The sequence below is a fragment of the Cheilinus undulatus genome, linkage group 3 (assembly GCF_018320785.1).
Source record: "Cheilinus undulatus linkage group 3, ASM1832078v1, whole genome shotgun sequence".
NCBI classification, from domain to species: Eukaryota; Metazoa; Chordata; class Actinopteri; order Labriformes; family Labridae; genus Cheilinus; species Cheilinus undulatus.
The window spans coordinates 33,576,584-33,603,989 of record NC_054867.1 but is presented as its reverse complement, the minus strand read 5'-3'; the positions used below and the strand labels follow the sequence as shown (position 1 = coordinate 33,603,989).

Below are 27,406 nucleotides of genomic sequence, written 5' to 3'. Positions count from 1 at the left end.
AAATCTAGATGTCGCCTTGAAGAACCTTATTTCTTTGCTCTGGAAGGAAAAAAGGAAAGGAAAATATCTGGATTCAAACTTCAAAAAAACATTTAAATGTGTTCAAAAGATATAAAAGCAGATTTATTACCAAAACAGATCACGAAGAGCTCCATGATGCCACCATGTTATTTTCAATAGTATTTAGCTGATGCCAATCTTTCTTTTTCATCTTCGGTTTACATTTCAATGCCAGTGACTTTTTAAAGCCAAATTCATTTTAAATGCCAGCAGACTGATTTGATCCCAGAAGTTTTACTGGCAAATTAAGTGAAAGATTATGCCTCAAGTTGTTATTGAGAAAGTTAGAGGAGAAATGCATGCTTACATGTTTAAAGAAGATTAATTTCATGTTATCTTGAAGCTTTTATGTAACAAAAAATTAAGAAGCCTTTGCTGTTTTGGAGGCTGAAGTAGAGGTACAAAGTGTTGCTTTTCCCCACAGTGGGTTCAAGTGCAGCTCATAATGTTTGTTTTCTGTCTTAACCTTTCTTTCATGTTCCTCATCTCATCTTCTTCGGAATAAAAATACTTTAAAAATCTCTGGAATAAATCAGATTTATTACCAGATCATTGAGGCACATTACACTCTGTGCTGGCTTCTGAATTATTCAAATAAACTCAAATAGGGTGATTGTTTCAAAGGAAAAGATGAGCTTCAAACTTCACCTCATTTTGAAATCCTGAGCCTCTATCTGTGCATATCCACAGCTCGTCATTATTATCGACACCTTTTCAGAACCTGAAGGCAAAGGGGGAACAAAAAAAAAGAATCTTTTTATAGACCTATAAATTATTCATAGAGTATTACAAATGCTAGATACTCAGATTTGGCAGAAGCATGCGGTTTGTACTTGGGTTGATCATTCAGACCTATAACACTGTGTGTGTGTGTGTTTTTTTTTAATCTTTCATCCACCTGGCAGAGAACAAGAGCTGCTCTGCCTCACACCGTTGTCATTGCATTCAGCATCTTTTGTTTTTTCTGTGGCTTTGATGATTTGCTTTCATGAAGAACTCCTGTAGCATCTTTTGCTAAAGTAATTTGCATTTTTACCAAACACTCCCCTGTAAAAACAAAACAAAAAAATCAACTTTTGGTACCTTTTTGAGTTTTACTTCACAGACAAGTAAAATAAATGTAGGGAGACTTTAATTTGTTAAAAATCTTACGAGACAAGTATTCACAATCAATTATTTGTCTGTACAAAACTCTTTTCAGTGCAAAAGAAATAAAACATGTTCGTCTAGTTGGAAAGAGTACATGAAGCAGTAAGAAAAATCAAGTAATCCATAAAAATATCTTTCAACCCTGGTGGAAATCTTGTTGATCTGAAAACTGCATTTTTCTGGCATTATCAGTCCTATTAAAAAAAAAAAAAAAAAAAAAAAAAAGGAAATTCAGTGCCAAAATGAGAAAATCTTGGGATTGTCTGATTTGCTGTGGCGATCAGTTAAATTAAAGGCAGGAAAAAAAATTGAAAACAGTTCGTCTTGGAGAGATTGACATGCTGATATCGTTTGCTCTGAGGTTTAAATGATTATAGGCGTGTTGTTTGTGTAACACCTTAGTGTCAGCCTGTCTGCTGTAGTGTAGAGCATCACTGCACCAGCAGCAGCCGCTTCAGGAGGAGGCATCTGCTGCCCTCTAGTGTTGAAGAGAGGATCTAGGTTTGTTTGTAAGCCTAGGCTGATTTTTGAACAGATCAGACAGCTCCATGTATAATTCAGTGGCTGCAGAGCTTTTCAGTATCTGTGCTTCAAAATCTGAGTAGATTCAGCAACCAGTGCAATTACAACACATGTTCACAGCCTCTTGTGTTGACACCACAATCTAAAGCCCTACATGAATGGGTTTCATCTAGATGCTGCTGCTAAACAGCAAGAAAATACATGAGAACATCAATATGTGACCCCTGAGAACATGTCAGCATTATAGACCCCTGTCTAAAAGTCTTATGTAACGGTGTAAAGACATACCATGTATCTATACAACACTAACACTGTCTCTTGTAAACCTACATCCTATTCTACAAGTCTATTAACAAAGGCATATTTTTACATTCATTTTGTCTCATTCACACTTGTGCTTCAGATGTCTGAACAAACATTTCCAGCGTGTTGTCTCTATTTTGATACAAACAAACAGCGGCAGCAGTTATTGATTGGTGATGCTTCCTCTAAATTCAAACCTGCTTCAGGCTGACGCCTGCACGTTCTCCTTGTGCAGGTTGTTTCCAGATGTTTCTGCTTCCTCCTAGAGCCCAGGATAGTTTCATGGACGAATTAAATTAGACTATTGAAGAAGGTGTGAATGTTTATTTGTCTCCATGCCAGCTGGGAATTTGCTCCAGTGCCAGGCAACCTTTCCGTATAAATGCTTAAGCTATCAGAAAATCAGAAAAGGCATGGAGACCTCTTAGCATTACTGTCTGAGCTCACATAAGAGTTTAGAAGTGGCATAGTGTCCTTTGGATGAGCAGCAAACCCTTTCATCTGCTGCAGCCGTTGTGTCTGTACCATAGAGTCTTGGGGCTGGTGATCCTCAGCTAACAGCACGAGAGTCCGCATCAGAATCTGAGGCCTCAGCCTCGTCTGCAGATCCAGTCAAGGACGGGTAAGGTCTCGGTTGGTCCAAGTTGACGTAGTGTACCTTCAGACCAATGTAGTGTTCTCCTTCCAGACAGGATAGGATGTGTTGTACTTCTGACACCAGGCTGCTGAAATTGGGTCTGCACTCAGGCTCCGGGTCCCAACATGCCAACATGATGGAATAACTGAGGGATGAAAGAATATAAAAATGAGTGAAGAAGTAGGATCTGTTTGAGCAGATAAGAGAGCTAATGAATGACAGTATTTGTTGCTTGAAAATTAACAGGAAACTCAAGACTCAACAGTCACACAGTGCAAAAAAATAGAACATTCCTTCCTTCCTATGTATTGACCGTACTAATTTTATCTATTTAATGTACTAATAACTAATTTAACCTATTTACAGCACTTACTTCTAATTTAATCTATTTACCGCACTAATTACTACAGCTTTATAGGCTGCATATAGGGTGGATGTGTGATTCTTACAGGGTATCAGGGCAAAACTGAGGCTGTGGAAGCCGACGTCCCTTCAATAGATAGTGCGTGATGTCATACGGGTCCACATCTGGGTACGGGCTTGCACCTCTGGTTAGCAGCTCCCACATTAATATACCATACGACCACTGTAAAAGAAAGATGCAATGCAAAAATCAAATAAATAAATCAAACTTGGGAACAGAATATTTTAGCATGGAGGATGAACTGTACTCACTACGTCAGACTTGGTTGTAAACTTTTGTGTTTGCAGACTTTCGATGGCCATCCACTTCACTGGCAACTTCACCCGTTTGTGGTCTTGAATGCTGTAATACTCTTTGTCGTAGATGTCCCTTGCCATGCCAAAATCAGCCACCTTCACAGTGAAGGTTTCATCCAGCCTGGAAAGAGAGGACATCATCAGACACTGATCTTTAGATGACAAGTGTGCTCCAGAGAGCCAGCTATATTCACATTACAACACTTTGGGAAATCTGTACTGATAAGCTACAACTGCAGACATTTGCCAAGCACAGGTTGGATGCAGAAGAAGAGGAAAAAAAAATTACTTATTTCAATATTGTGAAATCAATATAAATATTGTAAGGTATAATAACAATGGAGCGCCATTACAGCACAGTTGCAGACATGCATTATGAAAACACCCATCACATTGCCCCTGTGGTTGGTCTTCTAGATGATTAGCCTTGCAAAGCAGATGGATTGTCCAGATAACATAATAGTATAATAATAGTAATCTTTATTTATAGAGCACTTTTAAAAACTAAGTTACAAAGTGCTTCACAGGCAGCAAAAACCACAAAGCAGTTAAAAAACAAATTAAATTTAGATAGCAAAGTTGATATAGGTGATAATGATCCAAGCATGTTAAAATCAAATAAAATCAGGTAGAAATAAAGCAGTTAAATTAGAAAAAGCTCTTTGATAAAAGCGTGTCTTAAGAGGAGATTTAAAAGATGTCACTGACTGGAGCAATCTGATTTCTTTGGGCAGGCAGTTCCAGAGCCTTGTAGCCCAGAATGAAAATGCCCTGTCCCCTTGAGTTCTCAGCCAGGGTAGATAAGAGACCCCTGACCAAGGATCTTAGAGTAAGTGCTGGCTTATGCAGGGTTGAAAGGTCTAAAATGAAGGTGGGAGCCAGAGCATAAGGAGCTTTGAAAGTTACAGAGGATAAGATAGGAGTGACATGCTCAGATCATATTTTAGATACGTCTCTCAGGTGATAAAAACAGGATTTCACAAGTTTGGTGGTATGTTTTTCAAATGTTAAATTGCTATAGACCACAATCAACAGGCCTTATATAATCAAAAAGGGAACCAGCAGATGGCAGCACTTTCTCTGTGGTGTGCTGACACCTTATGACTAGTGTGTCATTTTTTTTTATCATTTAATCACAGAAAGTTGCATGACATCCAGCTCTACACATCATCAGTTTAATTTTTCAGGGTACTCAGCCTCAGACCCTGGTCAGACAGATAAGCTGGTATGTATAGCTGAGTATTATCTGTATAAGAGCGTCTTTCAATGATGTGCACTAGGGGAAGAACTGGGCAGCATTTCTTTATCAAAAGATGAGCAAAGAACTGCACTGAAAGCTTTTTCTTGGCCAAAAAGATGTCGCTCTTCTCCTGATTGTCATAAGCTAGATTAACCAACTGGCCGCACTGAGAGCAAACGGCGTTAGCAGCTGTTTGTCAAGATCACTTTATGCAGTCTACTCACAGTGGCTGCATGTGCCTACTGCCTCTGATTGGCTGATTGACTCTGAATGACAACCAGAACCTTTGTCCAATCATCCTTTGAAATTTCACACACTCTTACTCATGTTTTTACATTTAAATAAAAAAAAAAATGTAAATATACCTAATATAATATAATAATTTCAATATAATAATATGATTTCAATATAATATAATAATTTAAATAAACCTAATATAATTTAAATATATCATAGATTGATGGTTAACTCTTTTAGAGAGTTAAGGTGTTTACTGTTAACACTCACATGCAGTTCCGTGCAGCCAGGTCTCTGTGGACAAATTTCTTCTGGGCTAAATACGCCATACCTTTGGCAACCTGAAGCCCAAAGCCAATCAGGTCTTTGACTGTTGGGCTCTGTGGAAGGAAAAACTATTGAGCAGAGCCAGAGCAAGCTTCAAATAGTAAACTACAGAAGTTAAGAAGATCAAATACTTATGACCTAAGTGTTCCAGTGAGTATGACTGTGTAATTTACCCTTTTCTCTGAGCGGATGAAATGCCGTACGTCCCCATGCTTCATGTACGGTAGCACCACCAGAGGTAGCCCTTCTTTTGGCAGCATGATGCCCAGCAGAGATAGTATGTTTGGGTGGTGAAAACCTTTCATGATGATGCCCTCTCTGAGGAACTGATCCACCTCCCCCAAATCTGTGATCCCTGTAAATCATCATTCACTGTTACACATACTAATCCAATGGCTAAAATCACATATATGAATATTTTTACCTATAAAATTCACATACTGTTTAATGATTTGACAGCACAGTGGGTCTCTTGCTTGTTGCTGTCTATCAGGTATCCGTGATAAACTGTTCCAAAATGGCCTGAATGAGAGGAGAATGTGGTTGGCATCAATATTTCCCTCTGCAAAAAATGGGAAAGTAAAGGCCAAAAGAAAAAGAGGCTTACCTTTGCCAATGACCTGGCTATCCTCAATTCGGAGCATGTCAGCAGGGATCAGGACGTCTTTGACCTCCTCGAGGAGGTCAGAGCTCAGACTGACCATTGAGATCGTATCTCTGGGCATTAAGGGGATGGCCAGATGATCATAGCTGGCAGCATATAATAATCCTTGAAAAGCCATTCCTCCTGAACCCGATGTTTGACTGGACAGATCTACTATAAAATACAAGAAAAACACACATTCCTTTGAGCTGTTGTCCTTAAAATGGCCAGATCTTTACATTATAATCAAACAGAAAATGTTTGTATCCATGCATGATATCCATCAAGAAAAAAGGCATTTGTTCCAGTAAGAAAATTAAACGTAATCAATGATACAGTCAATCTGACAGTTAATAACATAAACCAATAATACTAGTTTGATTTAAAAGCTTAGTCCAATATGTTACTCTGTATTGTTACAACGTGACTTTGGTTGCATTTTTTTCACCAAAGAGATATACTATATAGACACTGAGCTACTTTTTACTTGCTAAAAATTATTTAAAGAAGCTGTTAAAGAGCCAGATTTACAGGATGAAGGAAGGGGAAAGGGAAAAAAACAGAAAGAAGAAATGTAGCTGGTAAAAATTTAGATGGCTCACTTCTTCTGTAGTCACCTGAAGGGGAGGAATTATTGGCACTCCCCCCGCGGTTCCGGGAAAGCATCGTTGATAATCGATTCTCTATGTTAGCTACAAGAAAACAAAGCACAAACAAAAATAACTGAAGAAAAACATATAGAAACATAGAGTTAAGTAAGTGCCAAAAGCAGGAAATGGATAAAAGATAGAGCGGGATTATTGAAGATAAGTTAAAATAACTATTTATGAATAATTACAAATGGCAGGCATTATATTAGTTGTTAATGGCTGCCTTTTCTCACCTCGCTTTTTCTTCCTCAAGTGAATCATCACCACTAATGCGAGGCAGGCACCGACTACCAAAGCAGCCAGGATTCCAAGTACAATGCCCACAATCACAGTGGCCTGGTTGGTATCATTGTTCACCACTGTACCCACGTCATAGACTTCACCGTTCACAAACACCTGCAGGAGTGAAAAATACTTTATCTAGTAAAAACATTACAGGTATAATATAATCTACACAAGCGTACATGATAGTATTATAATGATATACTATTAATAATGCACTTTTAAATACTCTAAGACAATGATACACACAAGTAAAGAAACAACAAACCAATGAGGGATGCACAATTTTGGATTTCTGCCAGTATCTGATACCAACATTTAACTGTTATCTAGACCTAAAATTTCAGTTTTTCAAACACACTTAAAAGTTCATGAACAAAGAAGAAGACTTCAGTAGACATAGGTCTGTTGGTCCTACAGCCAAAATAGGCCAATACTAACAACCAATATATTGGTTGTAAACATCAGCAGATACTGATGTCATGCAGAGAATATCGTGCATACCAAAAAAAAAACACATAACAGTATATGCAGGCATTAAAAGTTTGTTTAAAAGGGTGAGTCTGCAGTAGTGATTTGAATTTGGATGTGTCTTTACAGTGTTAAATATTTGTTGGGCGCGGTGATTAAGGGCTCTGTGTGTGAGGAGCAAGAATTTTGAATTGGATGCCATGACGGAGACTGAGAAGGACAAGGGTGGTCACAGTTGATGTATCAAAGTTTATTGAAGGTTTTAGTTGATATGCCCTAAAGCAGGGGCTTCCAGGGGGTTCAGGACCCCCTATGGGGTCACAAGACACTGAGTGGGGATCGTGTGATGTCTTCCAAGAAATAAAGAGTATTTTTAAATTGTATATTTTGTGCATTTCTGTAGAAATATATGCATAAAATTGGTTCAGTGGAAAACAACAACATGGTCATGTGTTGAGATTCATGATGAAATCAAAGCAGTGTTTAAAAGTCCTGCACATGATGATTCTTGAATGTGCATGGCTATGTTCAACTATGCCACAACCAAACTTTGGAACAGTGGGGGTTCCTGGTCTTCTGGGGGTTGCAGGCAGAAAATCTTGGGAACCCCAGCCTTAAAGGGTGCAGTAGTTTAATCTAGAAGTTATAAAAATGTGGGACAAACTCCCAGCAGCACAGCATGGGAGTAATAGATGTTTACAAGCTCTGTTTTTCAGGGGTTTTTGTAAGCTGGGTGGCATATATTTTTGAGTGTCATTGGTGATGGATGTGGTTAGGCAGTTTGTCAGAATTAGGAGTTACTGTAGTGATGGAATTGGTTGAGAAGTAAAGCTGGACGTCATAGAAGTGGAAACAGAGACCATGCTGAGGGATGATTTTTTCAAGGGGAGTAAGAAAATAATAAAAAGGAGAGGACCAAACATCAAACCCTGGGGTACGCCTTGAGTCAGAGGAGCTATGGGTGAGGTGCAGACTGGTGATATGAATGAACTGTGTCCGTCATAAATGTTAAAGTTGGTTTAAAAGCATTCTCTCTCACCTTAACTGGCAATCCCTCGCTGGGAATAATCATACCTTTAGGGATCCTGCATGTCAGCTCATTTAAGAGAACCTGAGCATTGCAGTTCACACCCCCAATGGTCATAATGATCTTCATGCATGTGCTGACTGTATTCAGTTTGCTATGCTGTTATAAAATGACAGTAAGGGAAAAAGACAAGCAGTTATTAGTTTTTTGTAGACTTACATCCAGAGTGCACATGCCTCAATAAATGTGCTGTTCAAGAATTATGGAGACTTTAAAAAAAAAAAAGGAGTATGATTAAAAAGAAATGCAAAGAGTGTCAACATACATGCAGTGAAACTTCTGTTTCTCCTGGTTTTAGTGGTAATAAATTATCATCACTTTCAAAGGGAATGACTTTAACATCAGGATGGTAGTCGAAACGTCTCTTCCAGATATTACTTTTTCCATCCATGTGAATAAAAATGTCTCCGGTGTCAGACTTGTCTTCTGGCATTTCCTCAGGAAGAGCAGGGGCCCAGCACTCCATATGCGTTGCATTCTTAGTTCCACTACAGACCTGAAGAGAAATCACGCACAATCACTAATACTACGAAAGTCATTTAAAGCTAGGGATTAAACATATCTGGCTAAAACTTTATCTGTATTGATGGGTAAATCTGCCCTCTTCTTGCCTCGCTAAATACTTTATTTTAATGTAACCTTTTCTCAATTATTTATTTTTGCATTTTGCCTTTATTTGGGATAGGATTGCTGAAGAGAGACAGGAAATATGGGAGGAAAGCGTAGGGAGGACATGCACCAAACAGCGTCAAGAACAGGAATCAATCCCATGACCCGATCATTGAGGACTACAGCCAATGTATTTGGGCATCTGCTGTACCACCTGAGCTAAACCAACACCATAACTGAACTCAAATTTAAACAGCTTTCTTGAATGATGTGTCTTCAAAGTTTTATACCATGTATGCAAGTGAGCAAAGGGCAAACTCACATGTCGAAGAGGCTCATGGGATGATCTTGGAGTGTATTGAATCACAGTTTCATGTGCAGAGTCAAGATTCTGACCTTCTATCACCAGCTTGGAGCCACTGTATGACAGAACAAATAAGTAATGTTACGTGTACAAACCCTGACTAAGCAATATAAAGCTGCATTTCCACCAAACGGCCCAATTCAATTAGGTTCAGTACAGAGTGCAATTATATGGGTTTCCACTGCAAAGTTGGGAAAGGGACCAAAATAACCAATGCATATATCAAACCTTTATGACATCCTTCTGTTAAAGGAAGCAGGGATATGCTATTTAACAAATACACTTTGTGGGGTACTGGTAAGATTGAATAACAATCACAATTCAAGATGACCAGTGACGAGTAAGCGTTGATGTGTCCTGTGTGAAAGAGACGATTCTTTGGAGTCTGCTCTTTTATGTGAATGGAAGAGTCCAGCACCAATTTGAGAAGCACTTTCCTTTTTTCTGTTATTGACATAAAAAGCCAAAATGATATCAAATGAAGAGCTGTTTGGGGCCAACAGACCAGCTCTCAAACCTGAGCTGATCTCTAAAAAAGAGCCTGAATTCCCACTGGATGGACATTGGCTAACCAAACCATGCTAAACTGTACATATCCAAACTGAACCACTCAGTGGAAATGCATCATAAGATACTTTTAAAGTGATATGTCTTCATGGGGTCTGTCTCCTACCTCTGGAAACTGCAGAGAGGTTGCACAGATGTTATAACAGGGTTTTTCCTGTAGGAGAATGTCTTTGTAGTCTTCATTTCATATTTGTCAATGAAGACTCTGACAGACACATTCCCCTGACCAGTTACAGCTGCTGTGTTGCAGGTGATTGAGGTCAGAGTTTCACTCTCCTTAGAAGTACTGCAAAGAGAATCCGTCACAGTCACTCAATATGAACAACTTAAGACATATCTCGAAAAAGAAAAAAAGCATGTTGTGGCGTATCACTGTTCTGTCATGCTTCAGAGAAGTGGGTAAAAGACAAAGTCTTTTGTGTTTCTCACCTTAGATTTTTACACTTTTTTTCGCCTAAATAGACATCTCTCTGTATCCCAGAGTTAAGGTATCTGCCTGTCAGTGTCAGCGCTGTTCCTCCAAACACGGGTCCATAGTCAGGACTGATTTCTGTTACGCTCGGCTCCTGATTACACAGAGGTGACATATCATTTTGGCAACATGTAAAGAATGAAAAGAACTTGTTTAAATTGTTTACTACAGCTTATAAGAGATTATCTTACCACAAGTGAGAAGCCAGACGTCCGAGCTGTGCCCTTAATGGAGTAGTCACTTTTCCCTTTTCCCTCATTCACATCCAGAGTGATGGTGAGATTCTCGTTTGGACTGCTTTGCTGAATCCTGCACACCAGCCTGCATTAAAGACACAATAAGGGATGTTTGGCTAGATTCTTTAGATGAAGCTATTCTTGTGAGCCATCAGCTTGTCAGACAGAAATGAGGAGCTTCATTTTTTAAATAAAGGTTCTTCATCAAATAAATGACAATGGCAAATTATTGTCTGATGCAATTCCTAACCACTTCTTTTTCAATTACAGTGAAAAATAAAATCATTGTGTCTGTATTGATTTGGAGACCCTGGGTCTTATAGTTTTCAACAAGAAGCCTGTTAGTACAGTTTATCTTTAGTTTGACTTCCTAAACATGTTGTACATTCAATTAATTATGATGGGTCCTCTTATATTTTCTAAACATCGCATTACATCTATTGATAATTATATTAGTCTGAATAAAACTGAACTTGTAAAAACATATACTGTATATGTATGTTAGTCTGACTGAAATCTTACTAAATCTAAATTCTCAAAGCTGGACAAAAACACACCTTGATAATGCAGCTAGGGAATGGTTTATTCTTGCATGTATACACCTAAATCTGACCCAGACTGGACTAGGTTTTCTGCAATTGCTTCAAACTCTCTGGAATAGGCTTTGACCTGGAAGTTGAAAAGCATAAATGCTTACCAAAGCAGACATCACATTGATTGTGCTTACATGGACTTGGGTATCCTGGTTTCTGTTTGTGCATGTATAAACTTTCAGAAAAGGATATGCCTGTATCCTGGTTTTGAGAGACCCGGTTTTGGTACCTGGGGAACTCCAAAAAAAAAACGGGATACTGTGCCATGTATAAGCCATATCCTGTTTTCGGACAGCTGTAGACTACCTGCGCAGGCGTGATTTTGGTTAAACTGTTCACTTAACTTCAGACGCTTTGAAATATGGTCAATGTGTGACAGCTGGTCCACTCCTGCCCAGAAAGAGTAACAATCAGACAGATGTGTGAGCTGTGGCAGTGCTGTGTCCAAACATGCTCATATTTAGATGAACAACGAACCAAACAGTTGAATTTTTCTGCCATTAATAAAGTGTGAAGTTTATTAATGTGGGGAGGAGAATGACTCTCGTGCTATGAGTTACAGAGAGTTCAGAGCCCTGCACTGGGTAAGCATCCTGCTTAATTTGTCAAACATCACAGGCCTAAAATATAGATGCGATGTCTCTTCAAAGTACTTTCAAAGTAAAAGTTTGATCTTTCCACAACCTACTTGAAACTACCTGCATTTTCTCATAGCGCTTTTATTCTGAAGTTGTTTCCAGGGAAATTATTGAGTGAATATAGTCACTAGCATGATTGCTAAGGTATTTCTTATCATTGTTGCTAAACTTCTTAGTGATTAAAAAGAATTGCCTTTACCTCATATTCACAAAGGTCTGAACAGGTACGGCAAACAGCCTGAAAAATTAAGTCATATTTCTTATTTGATGGATGCATATTAAGTAGGAACTTTCCTTCCTTTCCTTGTTGTTTGCAAGCTTGTTGGCACAGTCAACCAGGACTCAGCCCAAGAGTAACAAGCTGAAAAGGGGAACAGTGCCACCAGCTGTAGCAGAATCTGACACTGATTTTTCCACAGCGCTTGTATAATGGGACAAGGACAGTAATCTAATGGTCTGATCAAGGTATAACCCTAGCTCAACTTAACTGTGCATGTAAATTACTGATTGCATCATGGTATTTTTAGCAGTGTGGAAGATTCTAAATCAAAATGAATGCAGATTTATGTTACTGTGTTCAATTTTACTAGGTTTGACTGTCAGCTGTGACTGCAGTCTTCCCCGGGGTGATTTCACTCTACTTAGTTCTTTCTCTTTTTTCAGTTTACCTGTCTTGCCTTATTTTTTGTGATTAAAAATAAATTTGAATATTAGACAAATTGATCATTTTTTAACAGACGAAAAAGACAAGAGGGATGAAAGTATGAAACTTCACATATAGACTTACCAATCAAATTAATTACACAAATTAAAAAAGAGTCACATGACTGAAAATTCCATTAAGAGCTGCTCATAGTAGACTTTGCAAAGTTAAATGCTCTGAAATGAACCCCGTTTTCTAAAAGCTACTCACTGTTCACTACTGCCCTTCCAAGGAAGTAGAAGACATGGTGTCCCAGAGCCCACTGTGATGTTGTGGGTTTGTCTGTTGATGATGCTAGGAGGCCGAGGAGACCGAAACTCGAAGCCACACAGTGTCATCTCTGTCTCGCCGGCAGCAGGAGCCATTTTTGGGAAAAACTACAGATAAACAGAGCTATAGTGATCAGCATCCCAACGAATCAATTAAACTTAAAGTTGCATCTTTAAGCAGGCGGATCTACCTCTGTTATGACAGGCGCACAGGAGTCTTTGTTCCACTGTGAGGAACACTCATGTTGCCTTGAGCAGATTCCCGAACACCAGCCACAGTTCATGAAGAGTGGAGCCTTCAAACATTTGGAGCAGGTCGTAAAATGTGCACACCCTGGTCCTGCAGAGGGCACTTTAAACATCTGGAGCCAAAAGACCAAAGAGCTAAGTAATAACACAGGTCATGCTGTTAAGTGACATGTAGTCACATTTAGCCCTTGCTGAATAAACAGAGCATTAGAAGAGTTCTAGGAAACAATAACTTTCCTAGACACATTCTTAGCGCAGTTAAACCTTTTGGAACTTTTACTTTCTGGAGCTTCATTGTCACTGATGTGACTATGGAGCAATATGGCACTCAGATTGGACTCACACCCTTGGATCTGTCTTGAAAAACATCTTTAACCCCTTTCGACTAATTACCCAATACACAATGTCCTTATTCTGGATGAGCGTTTATGTTTCAGACTGTGATAAACACACAGATGGATAAAACTGTTTGTGTTTCTGCACTATAAAAGGACAAAAATGCTGCATGTTCCACTTGTTATCGCCACCCAGTCAAAATTGCCTGGAGTCAGTGCAAATAAGTTTTACCTTATTTCCCACTATGAAGAGAAGTGAATCTTCTGAGTACACAGCTGCGTTCCTGGACACCGCTGATCCATCAAGAGAATAGTTGGCAAAAACAGTAGGCGTGTTCAGACTAAGAACCACCTAAAATTGATGAAAAAGAGAGTTAGCATTGAGTTTTTTAATTTTTGGGAGCTATAGACACTATTTTTGGGCATTTCAATAAAAAAAAAAGAAAAAAAAGTAAGTCCAAGATGTTTGGTTTATTACGAAATTGAACAAGAAATGGTCCCTATTTGAAATAAAGATTCAACACAAATACTAAAATCTAAGCATGTGTGTCGGATTTCAAGTGAAAAATATCTCATTATACTTAATATAGCATTAAATTATTTCAAATTATTTCAACATATTACAGCCAAATTGGCCTGATTTTCTTACCATCAGTCTAGTTAGCTGTCAATGCAGGGAGCAAAATTTACAAAAGTTTCTTGAAATAAGATAAAAATATAATTTTCTGCCTTAACTTCCTGAGGCCCAAGCTTTTTGGAATGCATTGTTTTAGTTTCTCTGGCTTATTTGGGATAATAACAACACAAACATTTTTTTACTTGTAGAAAGTCATTTTCACAAAGAATATGCTTTTAAAATGCTGAAAATAGTGCTGTCATATTTTGATGATAGACCACAAGAACTTATTAAGACAAAGTATGAACTCAATTTCCACTAACAGTTCTGAAGGTTTTGGAAAATTTTCCTCAAAATGACTTAAGAATTCCAAAAGACAAAACTCTCCACAAACTCCCCACAATTTCAGAGACATTGCAGGGGAAAAAATCCCATAAAATCCCTTAAAATATTTCTAAAACGTTTCAGTCAAACACTCTGAAACGCTAAAAGATTTAATTGAAATTAAACCAAATTTCCATGAAAATTCCCCAAAATTTAACGCAATGCCCTAAAATGTCTAAGCAAATTGTACACTAAATTTCCAAATAATTCCCCAAGAATTTACAAATAAATTCCAAAAATAAAAAACATGGAAAATGTGCAAACAATTTCCTTATTTTTAAATTTTACTTAATTTTGAAATGTTTATGTGATGTGTAACATGTGGTAAGCTTTGGTGGTTTTTATCTTACCTTATATGTCTCCTGGGCGTTGTTGTTTTTTTTTTTTTTACCACACCCTCACATGTATTTCTTAGTTCTTTTGGATTTTTAAATATACCTTGTATTCCAATATGTGTGGAAATGAATAAATACAATTTCCATGACAATTTGGAAAAATGTCAAAAGATATTTGCCTCCCAAAAAATTTCCAATCAAATCCCAAAATATAACATCAAATCCCTCTAAAACTTCAAACAAACACTCCAAAATATTCAAACATGTCCCCAAAAATGTTTAGAAAATGCCTTAAAACATTTAAAGCAAACTCCTCTAACATTCCTAACAAATTTAAACTTTCATAGAAATTCTGGATAATTATCTCAAAAATTCTAATAGCAGATTTCATTACTATCTTGTTGGAAAGCCAAAATATAATGTCCTCATACATACATGCAGGGGTCTCAAGAGGTTAATTTTCAACTTGTTATATCTCAAAATCAAAAATTAATCTGGACTAGTCATGCAAACATTTCTCACATTAAATATGCTGAGGTCATTTTGACTTCAATAAGACAAAAACACTCACTAAGATTTGTGTTTTAGCAGTGAAAGGGCAGTGGTACACCACAAAACAGCTCTACTGGGTTGCTGGTTGACCTTGGGGCTAGGTCATGACCCAAATGTGGTGATTATAGTCCTCCAAGTGGGCGTTAAAGTCTGACCTTCAGCTCCTTTACCACATGTTTTTACCCACTCCCTTGCTGGCCAACTCTATCCACTGTCCTCTAAAATAAAAGCAAAAGGAAAAAAATAAAACAAAATCTCTCTATCTCCCTCTGTTATTTTATTTCTACCTGCAGTATCCGGCCATCTGAGGTACCAAAGTGGCCAATCGTCTGATCCTCGATAGTTGTGACCAAAAGAGCGGTGAAAAGGACGTCTCTCATTTGCCTGTTGAAAAGATCCAGTCTGTAGAACGGTTTCGACACCAGAGTGGGTTTGGTTGTGCACGTGTTGTTGCCTTCAGAGCTCTACAAAAGAGGAAGAAACACCAACAAGAAAAAACAAGGATGTTTTGATTAATGCAGGAATGATGCAATGTATAGCTTCTTGAAGTCTCTACATCTGTCAGCATCAGTGCAAATTTACACTCTAATAACAACATGAATGTACTTGTGCTGGAGGAACAGTGCTGTAAACAGAGGGGAAATATTAAATCATCCTTAAAGGGAGGAAGTACTCCAGCCTTGCCTCAGCTCCAGTCATAGTAACACACTGTGAGAGGAACCAGGCCATAAAACACCAGTGACTTCAGCGCTGCGTGCTAACTCGGTGACTGTTCTTTATTGCAGCCACTGAAACTGGACTTTCACAAACATCAAACACAAGCAGGCAGATGTGTGCAAGTGACCTCCTTTAGCTAATAAGGTGTTATTATTCAGTTAAAAATTTAACGTATGGTAAACATTCCTAAGCACAGCAATTTAGCTGGCCTGCCCCAGCATGCCCTGGTGTACTTCCCACTATTTGAGTGCCCTGTTTTTTGTGTCATTTGATCTTGACAGTCACTTATGTTTCAGCTCATGTTTCAAGCTTAAATGAGTGTCAGACTGATCTATTATTTACACCCAATTCCAAAAATGTTTTGATTAATGAATTTAACTAACTTTTAAGACAGCTTTATGGCAAATTCAACCATGATTTATGAATTGCCCTTCTCTGTGATTCTTTCCGCTGCGCGTCATATCTTTGGTACTCTGTTTCCTACACAAATAAAACAGTTAAAGCCAGGCACTGTCCAACACTGCCCCTCCCCTTCAAATTCCACCTTTTTATCAGCAGGATTTATAACTATGTGATTCTTGGCACACATTCCTGGTGGTGTACACATGGCTGTGCGAGCTCAAAGGACACAGTTTGAACTCCATAAAGGGAAGCAAGACCACACCTTTATTATTTTGCGAAGTACTGAATCCAAACACTCTATCGAATCACGTTGCTTTTAGAAGTGCATGTTTTTATTTGACCAAGAATCTGCCTTTTTCTTTCTAGCACACAGAAATGTTAAGACTGAAAATTTAATAGTTCAGGAAGTGGTGTAATCTGTAAGGCTTTTATCCAAATCAATCCTCTGTGCTGTAAACACCCTTTACTGTGAGGAAGACTGAAACTCAACAGAACAGAGAGATGGTGTGGCAACGTGCAGGTCACACTACTGACTCATCCACCCCTCCCTGTTCTCTCATCTGGCCCGGCTCTCTCTCACACACCTTCGGCAGAGTTTCCACAGAAGAACTTTATTTTAGAAGTCAAGATCTGTGCCTCTTAAAATACACTATGTGTTATGGAAAATACAGAGTCTGGAGTGCTCTGAAGTTCAAACAAAGTGTGACAAAGGTGCACTTTGGTGGGGAGCACAGGAACTCAAAAGGGTGGAAACTAAGGCTATAAACTTTATATGGGTATTTATGAATGCATGTACAGTGCCTGAAAAGAAGTGTTCACCCCTTTGGATGTTTTACCCTTTAATTGATTTTATAAATCAATCATAGTCAGCATGATTTGGTATTTCTGACAAAGAAAAATTACAAATAAACCTCTTAAATGTCAAAGTGAAACAGATCTTTACAAAGAATTATAAATTAAATAAAATGTAAAATAAGTGACTGCATAAATATTCACCCCCTTCAAGTTAGCTCTTAATTGATACACCTTTGGCTGCAATCACAGCACTGAGTCTGTGGATAGGTCTCAGCCAGACTTGCACATCTGGACACTGCAATTTTACTCATTTTCTCTTTACCTCAAGCTCTGTCAGGTTGCACAGAAATTTGGTGTGAACAGCCCTGCCACAAATTCTCTATTGGACTGAGGACAGGGCTTTGACTCGGCCACTCCAGAACATTCACCTTTTTACCTTTTTACCTTGCAGACTGAATAAGATTGTCCACCAAGATTTCCCTATATATTGCCACAATAATTTTATCCTCTACCTTTACAACCCTTCAAGGGCCTAAGAAGCATTCCCACGGCATGATGCTGCCACTACAGCGCTTCACCATGAGGATGGTGGGTTTGTGGTGATGTGCAGTGTTAAGTGTCTGCTAAACATAGTCTTATCTGATTGCCTTAAAACACCATTTAGGCCTCATTTGACCAAATAACTTTCTTGCACTTAACAATAGAGTCTCCCACATGCCTTTTGGTGAACTCCAGTTGACATCTGACATGAGTTTTCTTCAACAGTGACTTTCTCTTTGTCACTCTCCCATAAAGCTTTGACTGGTGAAGAACCCGGCCAACAGTTGTTGTATGCAGAGTCTCTCTCATCTCAGCTGCTGAAGCCTGTACCTCCTTCATAGCAGTCAAAGGTGTCTTGGTAGCCTCTCTTACCAGTCTCCTTCTAGCACTGTAACTTTTGTATCCATCCTCTTACTTACCTTTCAATAACCTTTAGGACCAATTGGCTGGACCTCTGTTGAATTAGGTCAGTCACTTCAAAGGGGGTGAATATTTATACAGTTGCTTATTTGGCATTACATGTTTTTATTTTATTGACATTATGGAGTAGAAATCTGTTTTCACTTTGACATTCAAGAGGTTTTTTGTCAATGAAAATGAAATTATTAAAGATAGTGGACGCTGATACCTGTTTCAATACCACACAAAAGTAGTAGTCTGAGGTGGGGGATAACAGATTATTAGCCTGGTCAATTACTGGGACCAATAATCTGCATTTTTCCAAGTATCTGCATTAGGGTTTGGTTTTACCGTTAGCTGATAAAATACCCTGTCCACATACAGTACTATCTGATTGTCATGAGTAATATAAGCAGTCACCACTGAAGCCAGGCAGATGTGTGCATCTTCATCATTCTGCTTCTATCGAACAACTCCAAAAGTGATCTTTATCTAGGGTTATGAAATTAGGTGGGAATATTCAGTTTAGGGAGATCTACAAAAAAGTCTCTAGAGCAAAACCTTAACTCCAACAGGAAATCCGCTATTGTGTATAATTAGCAAAGCTGGGGTGCTTTGGGCCTGTTCTAGGGTCATACTTGCTTGAACTAGTTTTGCTTAGTTTTTAATCAGTTTACTCTCACTGCTGTTATTTGATTGATACATACTTGAGGTATTATTAGGTACTCTCTCTCCTTATTGTCTGATCTGCTAAATGTTTGCGAATTCATTCCAAAGTTACTGATTATAGTCATTTTCAAAGTGACTCCAACTTTTCATTAAAAAAAAATTAAAAACCTGCAACAATATAAATCCGCAGTTTTGGGAGAGCTAGTTAGCCATATTGGTTTATTTTCAGCAAGCTTTTGATTGGTGCGCCAACCAAGGTTGGGTATTATTTGGGTTTATTCCTATACTGGTGCTAATTCCATATTTTTAACATGGTGTCGTTACATAAATACTGCCTAAAGCAATACTAAAAAGAGAAAGACATTTTAAAGGTCAGCGGGTGAATAAAGCTGCCTCTATATTGTAAATTTCAGAGAAATATCTTAACAAGATGTCCAGCGACCATATAAGTAAAGCAAAAAGTGTTACTTCTTTATGTAAGAAGCTCAAACAAAATCCATATTTTGGTGTTGTAGTGTGACAGTGTCCTCGGTAGGAACATGCAAGTAGAGCAGAGACATTTCTGCAAACAGTAGAAGGATTAAAAGAAGTCCATACTCTGCTGGAGTAGAACAAAAGCACATAAATCATAGATTATGTTTTGGGCCTTTAAATTGGGGTGGCAGGGTACTTTAATGAAGCACCAAAATTGATGTAGATCAGTCTGGTAGGTAAGATGAGTTGGTTGGATGTAGCTGTTGGAAGCTGTCACAAAGTCAAAGACAACAAAGTCAACCTACTAAATGGGACACCATGATTGGTAAGATTTACTGTCATTTGAAAATAAGCTTTCATAAGACTCAACAGTGTGGTTCCAGAAGTGAAAATCCCACTCATTTTCTTCACAGCTGATTTGATTATTCGCCACATTTTCAGAAGTATCCAAGATTTATCTCGAGCTACCTTAGAGTGAAGCGATGACATATGCTCCTGTGGAAGACAAGTTTGTAGGATATCAACCTCTAGTCAAGAAAAACCTCAGCCAAAAATACTGCAATACCCACAGTCCTCAAGGGTCACATTACAACATTATCATTTAAAATGTGAACACTACAATAAAGATAAGTGTAGATGTAGAAAAGAGCTAGATATGGCTAAGAAGTTCAAAAAGCAGTCATGGATTGTGGGATATGTTATTCTTTCAGCCTCTTAAAAAATGTGCACTCTTTGCCTTTTCTCAGTTTTCAAATGTTGATGTTTAATGGTTGTGAGTACTCAGGTAGCCCTGTGGTTCATGCATTAAAAGTGTTGTTATAAGGATTTTGTGAAATGTCTTTGAAGGTTTTGAATGGCAAATTTCACTTCCGGAACCAGGGTTGCTGAAAAAAGTGGGATAACTCTGAAATTTTGTAGAGGGATAACCAGTCTCAGTGCAAGAAATCAAGCATTATCCTGCCCAGCAACATCAGGGCCAGAGAATTATGGTAGGATGATGATGTTCTTGTTCATTTTGTTGAATTAAAATGGAACTGCTGACTTTGCAAATACCATTTTTATACATACTTCTCCCCTTCAAAGGGCCTAGAGGACCCTGATGATTCCCAAATGGTGCTTAGTCAATTAAACAGCCACTGTTAACTTTACTAGTCAACACCAGAATTACTAGATGGCTAAACATTTTTATATATTAGCCCACAATACTGTTCAAATCTGGTGCTCAAACTTTAACACAGCCTCTCATCTCTACGGGTGTAGCCATAGACTGGCTGTAGCTCTGGTTAATGGGCCTTCTCTGCTGGCTCTACTGCCTGGTTATAAAGAGGCATGGTAAGGAATAGCCTTTCATGGAAGGGGCACGTCAGTATTCTGAAGGAGAAAACTGAGATTAAAGTGTGTGTTACTTATGTTAGGTTGAACTGGCATATCAGCTAGATGATGCATAACTACATTTAGCACAGGCATGTGCATGCTAAACTGCAAGGATGAATGAAAGCTGGTGGTGTTAGCACTGCTACTTCTACTATACTCTGTGAATCAAGTTTCATTGGTTGCCTGCAGACGATGCCGCTCATAAGGGGGGATAAAGGGGGGAGCTTTCTAAGGGATGGCTGTGATAACCATAGTTTATTTTAAACCCTAATAATAATCACACTTATCAGAGAAACAAAAATGACTTTTTTTCTTAATGCTGTAGCACAGTATAGCCTTTTTCAAGGGTAAACCTCTTTTCCTAAAAAAGTTAATTACCTATATTTAGGTAAAGATAACAATGTGGATTGTCACATTGAACTAAACCATCTGGAAAGTAATGTCAGACGTCAGGATGCCAGAAGAAAAATAAAAGAAACTATGACAACTATAGTGGGAAATAATTAAGTAATGCGCAAAGATGTGATAATGGGTGACAAGTGGTGAAAAGGGCTTAAAAGTGTTAAAGAAAAAGTAGCACTAATGTGTGAAAAGTGCCAAAAAGTTGGTTAAAGAGGTAAAAACAAAAATGGCTAAAAAGTTACATAAATTGGCTTAAAGTGAGTAGAGAGTGGAAAAATATGGTACAGAAATGGATTAAAAGTTGCAAAAAAAATGGCAAAAATGGGTTAAAAGTGACAATAATTAGCAAAACCGGGATAAAAGGGTCCAAAAATAGGAAAATCTTAAAATGTTATAAGCGGCCAAAAAAGAGTTGAAATGGCTTATAAGTGGCAAAAATCGGTGACAAGTGGTGAAAAGGGTTTAAAAGTGGGAGAAAAATTGATTCTTAGTTGCATCGTGATGTGGAGATGGAAGATTCTGAATAGATTTAAAATGTCCAATAATCGCTAATCAATCATTATTTAAATATGTAATATTGTGGCATAGCAGGAACAAAAAAAGGTGGAACTCTGACACACAGCACATAACAGCAAGATTTAGATTACCAGTTGTTCATCTGTGAAAAAGGACATTTTTATGTTTGTAATTTCAGATATGTTACAAGGAAAGTATGCTGCTACCTTTGGTTCAGCGCAATCGTACATTTCCAGTTTACACACATTTTCCATTAGAGGATAGAGGAAGTTTAATTAATTTCTTTTTTTATAAACACAATGTAAGGTTTTTATAATGTTTGTCTCAGTAAGAACAACAGAAAAGTGTAAAAAAAAAAAGCCCAAGTGCATCAACATGCATCGTTGCCCTATAAATTGTAATTGAATTGAATCATGAGGTGCCTTAAGATTCACACCTCAAATTATAAAAATTTTGATTGATTGATTAAATTTTATTATTGTGCCACGCATAAACAATATGCCCAGCCCAAATGGGCTCACAAGACACCATTATCTCTACAGAAAGACCAGAAACCAAAAGTAGATGCTCAATAATGTAGTAGACTAGTTTAACAAACCATCCTGCTGCTTCTTCCAGGCCTTTGCAATGAAAGAGGCCAACTTATAAATATTAAAAGTAAACAACCATTCCATCCTGTCATCATCATCATTGCTCCAGAATATTTCAGGATTTTTTACGGACATTTCAGTCATCAAAGGTAATTTTAAATCATCATAGAAAGGACAGTACAAAAGAAAATGAGATTCATTCTCGACTTCACCTAAGTCACAGAGTTCACACAGTCTCTTCTCCTCAGGGATGTTTTTAAACCGGCCAACTCTGAGAGCCAGAGGGAGGATTCCTGTTCTTAGCTGGGCAACCAAAGATCTCTGACTTCTCATTAAATTAGCTTGAACATAAAATTCAGTACCATAATCATGCTTGATTTGAATATGTCCTCAGTTTAGGTTTCTTCAAGACATTATTTAACCATTTATATTCAAATCTAGATAGAAACTTCCCTCTCATTGTATTAACACTGCATGGTAAATTATTTCTATATACATATTGTAACATAGCTTCACCAAAAATAGCATGAAGCTCTGCAGCCCATGAAGAATTATTAACTCTCGTCCAAAGAAAAATTTTCTTATTGATCCTATTATCAGGCATATTAATAAAACGATTCCATAGTCTTATCATGTCACATTTCCTCCTTATTGAACCAGGAATCCAACCCATGTCACCCTCAGCAGCCAGGATAGGAGCAAATTTATGAATTAACCCCCCCCACCCTCCTTTCGTAATTGTAAGTGGCAAAAAAGGGTGGACAAGTTGTGAAAAGGTGTTAAAAGTGGTACGATTAAACAATTACAGGATCAGACTCAAAAAGAGCTTGACATATATTTCCTTCCAAAAGGTGGGAACTGTACCAATGCTACTGGACCGACACATACACATTAACATTGTAAATACATCATAACTAGGGAGGGCCCATTCACTGGGTTTATCAGCAAATTCTTTGGGCAGGCCTGCCTGCAGACATTACGAAATACAGTAACTTGTGCTTTTAAAAAAATATTTTCTTAACTTTAGACTGATCAGTCTTGATTTAAATTTGTGTTTAACCAACAGGAAACTCAGCAGCTAGGAACCTTCCTTGTGTTTATGTCACTATTTTTTTTTACTTTATGTTTTTATGTATTTTTTTAGTATTTCTGAATATTTTTAAAACCTTTTTTTTTCATCTTATTAATCAAGATAAAATGTTGTTCTCACACCCAAAGAAAAATGAAATAACCATTTACTTTAAGGTAAAAAAAAATGCCTTAGTTATTTTCTCCCTCTGACTCCACTGTATTGCTCAAGCCAATTTAAACCTGTCCTCTTAATGATAAACTATGTCTCCTCTCATGCGACTTCATTACACAATGTTTGTCTGGACAGGTCACTTCCTGTCTAGGCATAGAGGAACCTTTGCTCTGTTCCTCAGCCCTTACAAAAAAAAAACAGAGTTACTCACTTCATGTGGGCAGCTCTCACACGGCTGGAAGTGACAGAGACCTCTGGACAGCTGCTCTGTCCCTGACTTGCAGCACGCCTCCACACCTGCATCAATGGCTTGGTTCACTTTAGTCAAAGGGAAGGCACACAGGGCTGAGCTCTTTTTTGGCTGCCCTGTATTGTTCACTTCTGCAAACACTCCGTACAGAATATCCTCCGTCTCATCCACCCCAAGCTCTTCTGCCAACTTTGCTGCTGCTTTCCCAAAGTAGGCCGCCTGCAGCCCGTTGTAAACAACATCCCTGTACACATCACTTCTTCTCCTTCTCCTACGTTTAGGGTCATACCTGCATTCCAGGACCACTTCCCTGTACATCCACACCTCTGGAATTGCAATTGGCAAACGTCCAAGTCGAGTCTGGAAAGCTGTATCGCTCCTTGGTGGGTTTTCCCTCTGGAGGGACAGAAAGTACACAAAATCCTTGGTGGCAAAACTGTAGATGTAGTTGATCCTGTATGAATCCTGCATGCTCTCAAGCACTGTCAGGCCCTTGTTGATCCTCTCAAAGCCGTCTTCAGTAGAAAGCGGCCTCATTGCTGATATTGACTTCCGGGGATATCTGTTCGCCAGATCACTGTTGACAGAAGCTGCTACGAAGAAGAGCGATATGAATCCCTGTTCAACAATGGTCACCTTGGTGCCAAGTGGACTGGCCACACAGTCTGGACAGTTTGAAGGAGAGTTTTTCTCGTATTTGTACAAACACTGAGGCTCAGGTTTTGAGGAGCCGACCTCCATGAAGTGACAGATCCCATGTTGAGTACTTCCACATGTATATAAGTAAGGATTAGGAAAAACAGCAAAATCAATAATCAAAACCTCATTTTCTGTATCCACTGGATCTCCTGGGTCTGCATCTATGTCACACACCTGACAGGTTTCACACTCAGCACTGCCAACAGGTCCAGTTCTCACCTCCCATATCTTCTCCAAAGAAGCACTAACTGCCTCTATTACATTCTGGCTTGCAACATACACCTCAGTCTGATCCAAAATCCCATTCACAGCTATGTTTTGTATGGGTTTGTCTGTTTGGAAGTAAGGGAGGGGGTATTTTACAGTGTAATCCACTGACGTGCGTGGAGTAAAGGGACATTTGTGCTGTCCTGAGGCAGTTTGTGTTTGGATCCATATACATATAGTCAGCAAGGCAGCCCAGGTGACCATTTCCACGTCACGGTCCGAGGTGATTGAATGCTACCTATGAGACCTTTTCCTCAGAGAGAACATGCTGGAGAAACAGGTGAAGCACTGTGAAGAAAGAAGCAAGTATGACAAGGCTGAGATTTAACATACAGAGGGCAAACAACTATATTTAATATATATTTAATTCCTAGATTCAACAGAGATGTAACACTTATGAAGTGGAGGAGGATTATGTTAACATTTTAGCTTGTTTAAGGTAGGAGGACAAGCATGCGTTTTCTCTCTGAGTATGGTCATTTGGTGAAATGTGCTTTTCTCACATAATACTTTCAAGACAATTAAAATGTCATACTCACAGAAATGGTATGGCAAAAGACTAATAAAGCCAAATGGAAATTATAAGCAGTTGAAATAGTCAAGTTAGATCCACTGTGGGCGAGACGTGACTTGCTGTAACATGTGGAGCAACTATGGAAATGTTCAGGCCTCCAGAGTAAATGAGAGAATATACACAGGACAATAGGGTTAACTGCCCAATTCTGCCAAAAGTACAAATATTTAAATAAAGGGGCTACTAATTCAATAGTGTACACATTCAACTGAGCAATAGTCAGATACTATTAAAGAATAAAAAAGCGAGAGGAGCAATTACTGCCTTATAAAGTGAAAACGGTATGGTTAAGACGGTTTTAATTCTTTTAATTTGTACCTTTATTAGCTAGCTTGGTTAGCGAGGTGGGCTAAACTGGTGGGATGTGAATTATGAGTCTGTTCCGTCATTCATTAACATGGATCTCTGCCTTAAACATCCTCCACATAAAAAGACAATAAAGTATATTAAAATCGTCTTACCTTACTTTGTAAAGCTGGGTAATATCGCTTTTCCCTGAAAAGAGGTTAAAATAAGTTTTTATTTTCACCAGAGTGTATTCTCGTATTGGCAAAGCTCCTCTCCCTGACCTGCAGCCGCACACTCACCTGACAGCGCCAAGGTCCCACTGGTCCAGAGTTTACACACACAGACGCTGAAATACATCAAGTACACTCACAGAAGAAAAATACAGGAAGCTACGCTCGCCTTCAAAATAAAAGCGCGCCGCCCGGGTAAAAACTCCTAAGGCGCATGTTTTGAATTTTTAAGTGGACATGAAATGGACAAAAATAAATTCTGCTACCTATGACCTACAAAAAAAATACAAGGTTATTAATAAAATACTTATTTTTTTCTGTTTGTTTTTAAATGCTGGGTGTGTGCAGGGATGGGAGTAAATAATTACATTTACTCCAATGTAATTGAGTGGTGTTTTGGGATACTCTTTGAGCACATTTTAAAATCTGTACTTTTACTTCTATTTAAGAAAATTTAACCACAGTAACTGTACTTTAAGTATGCTTGTTGTTGTAGTTATTTAATGGAGTTGATCCACTATTGTAAGTTCAACTGAAAGAGTCAATTGATCTGTGCTCTCCCCACTGCAGTTTAAAATTTGAGAGGAGTGGGCAGAGCTCCCCATCATGCCCTTGGGCAGAGTTTATATGTGTTTTATTTGTGTTTAGCTACATTTGGATGTCGCCTGTTGTATACATTGATCCCTACAGGATTCTTTTGGTCAGGTTGTTTTTGATATGAGACATAATTGCAACCTGAGTGAAGTTATCCACCGAGTTTGAGTTCCTGCCTGTGACTTTAGGTATTCCAAAAAGACGCATGGTATTCTTCATCAGCATGAATGGCCAGCCTTGTTATAAGGTTTACTCTCTGATTTGTTCTTACCAGAGTAGACACACCTTTCTACAGCTCTTATTGTGGAACAATATAAATACCCTACTTTGAAATTGTTAGATTTAATTCTATATAAGTTTAATTATCACTGTGAATAATGCTTTGTATTTTATTTAATTATCGAGGTGTGACCTTACCCAACCTAGTTGGAGATCTATTCTCTTGTTGTTCTTGCCAGTAAGGAGAGATCATAAAGTATTGTAGAACTTAGTAGCTAATCAGTACTCAGTGCTTAAATTAAACATTAAATAAAAGACTTTTTACTTTTACTTGGGTAGATTTATAGACCAGTACTTTTCAAGAGTACCTTGATGCAGGCAAGATGACCGACATACATCCAATCCTTAACGGAAGTCTCAACCGGAAGTCAGTATGTCTAAGGTTAGGCTTAGGCATTAAAACCCATGTGGTTAGGTTCAGGGTAAGGCAGTCGGGAAGGTGATATATTTGAGATCCAGTACCAAGGGTTAGGCTCAGGCGCTGGCAGCTGAGTCTAACAAAAAGAAGAAACTTCCGCCTGGGACTTCTGGCATAAATTGGATGTATCATGACGCCCATGTCAGCCATCTTGACTGCAGTTGGGTCCCTCTCGTACTTTTACTTAAGCAAATTTCAACCAGGGAAACTTGGACTAGTATTCCTACCAAAACAAACAACAAAGGCAATTTTAAGTACTAGCCTATTACAGGCCAGGTAAGGCAGGGTGCACCTTCACCAGCCTAGGAATAGAATGCCATAGTATACTAAATGACGTGCACTAGAGGGGTTTTAGGAATGGGTATACTTTATCAAGACTAAAAAACAAGTGAGTACACTTTTGATACCTGTGTATACCCTGCTTTACACCACATAG

At 38.4% G+C, this 27,406-nt stretch overlaps 1 protein-coding gene across 3 annotated transcripts; it reads right to left on the bottom strand.

Annotated features, from left to right (window-relative positions):
• Positions 1 to 1,372: 1,372 nt before the first annotated feature.
• LOC121506845 (macrophage-stimulating protein receptor-like) lies at positions 1,373 to 25,783 on the bottom strand. Of its 3 annotated transcripts, XM_041782799.1 has the most exons (22): positions 25,749 to 25,783; positions 25,623 to 25,656; positions 23,583 to 24,875; positions 15,538 to 15,714; positions 13,596 to 13,715; positions 12,971 to 13,141; positions 12,721 to 12,887; positions 10,532 to 10,661; positions 10,298 to 10,434; positions 9,975 to 10,154; positions 9,260 to 9,356; positions 8,594 to 8,824; positions 8,281 to 8,427; positions 6,722 to 6,884; positions 6,441 to 6,530; positions 5,803 to 6,012; positions 5,637 to 5,717; positions 5,369 to 5,550; positions 5,139 to 5,248; positions 3,347 to 3,512; positions 3,121 to 3,257; positions 1,373 to 2,816 (listed from the first exon to the last, which is right to left on the bottom strand). In XM_041782799.1, the coding sequence occupies exons 3-22, from the start codon at positions 24,789 to 24,791 to the stop codon at positions 2,585 to 2,587; spliced, it is 4,137 nt and encodes a 1,378-aa protein (XP_041638733.1). In that variant the 5' UTR covers positions 24,792 to 24,875; positions 25,623 to 25,656; positions 25,749 to 25,783; the 3' UTR covers positions 1,373 to 2,584. The 3 variants fall into 3 exon arrangements, with proteins under 3 accessions (XP_041638733.1, XP_041638735.1, XP_041638734.1); XM_041782801.1 differs by having other exon boundaries at positions 6,456 to 6,530; positions 25,623 to 25,756; XM_041782800.1 differs by having other exon boundaries at positions 25,628 to 25,756.
• Positions 25,784 to 27,406: the final 1,623 nt, after the last annotated feature.

Coding starts and splice junctions, on each gene's coding strand:
- LOC121506845 (XM_041782799.1), bottom strand. CDS start 24,791: ATGGTCACCTGGGCTGCCTTGCTGACTATATGTATATGGATCCAAACA. Junction 6,885..8,280: donor GCGAGGGATTGCCAGTTAAG/GTGAGAGAGAAT, acceptor TCACTCCTGCAG/GTGTTTGTGAACGGTGAAGT. Junction 3,258..3,346: donor TTACAACCAAGTCTGACGTA/GTGAGTACAGTT, acceptor TTTCTTTTACAG/TGGTCGTATGGTATATTAAT.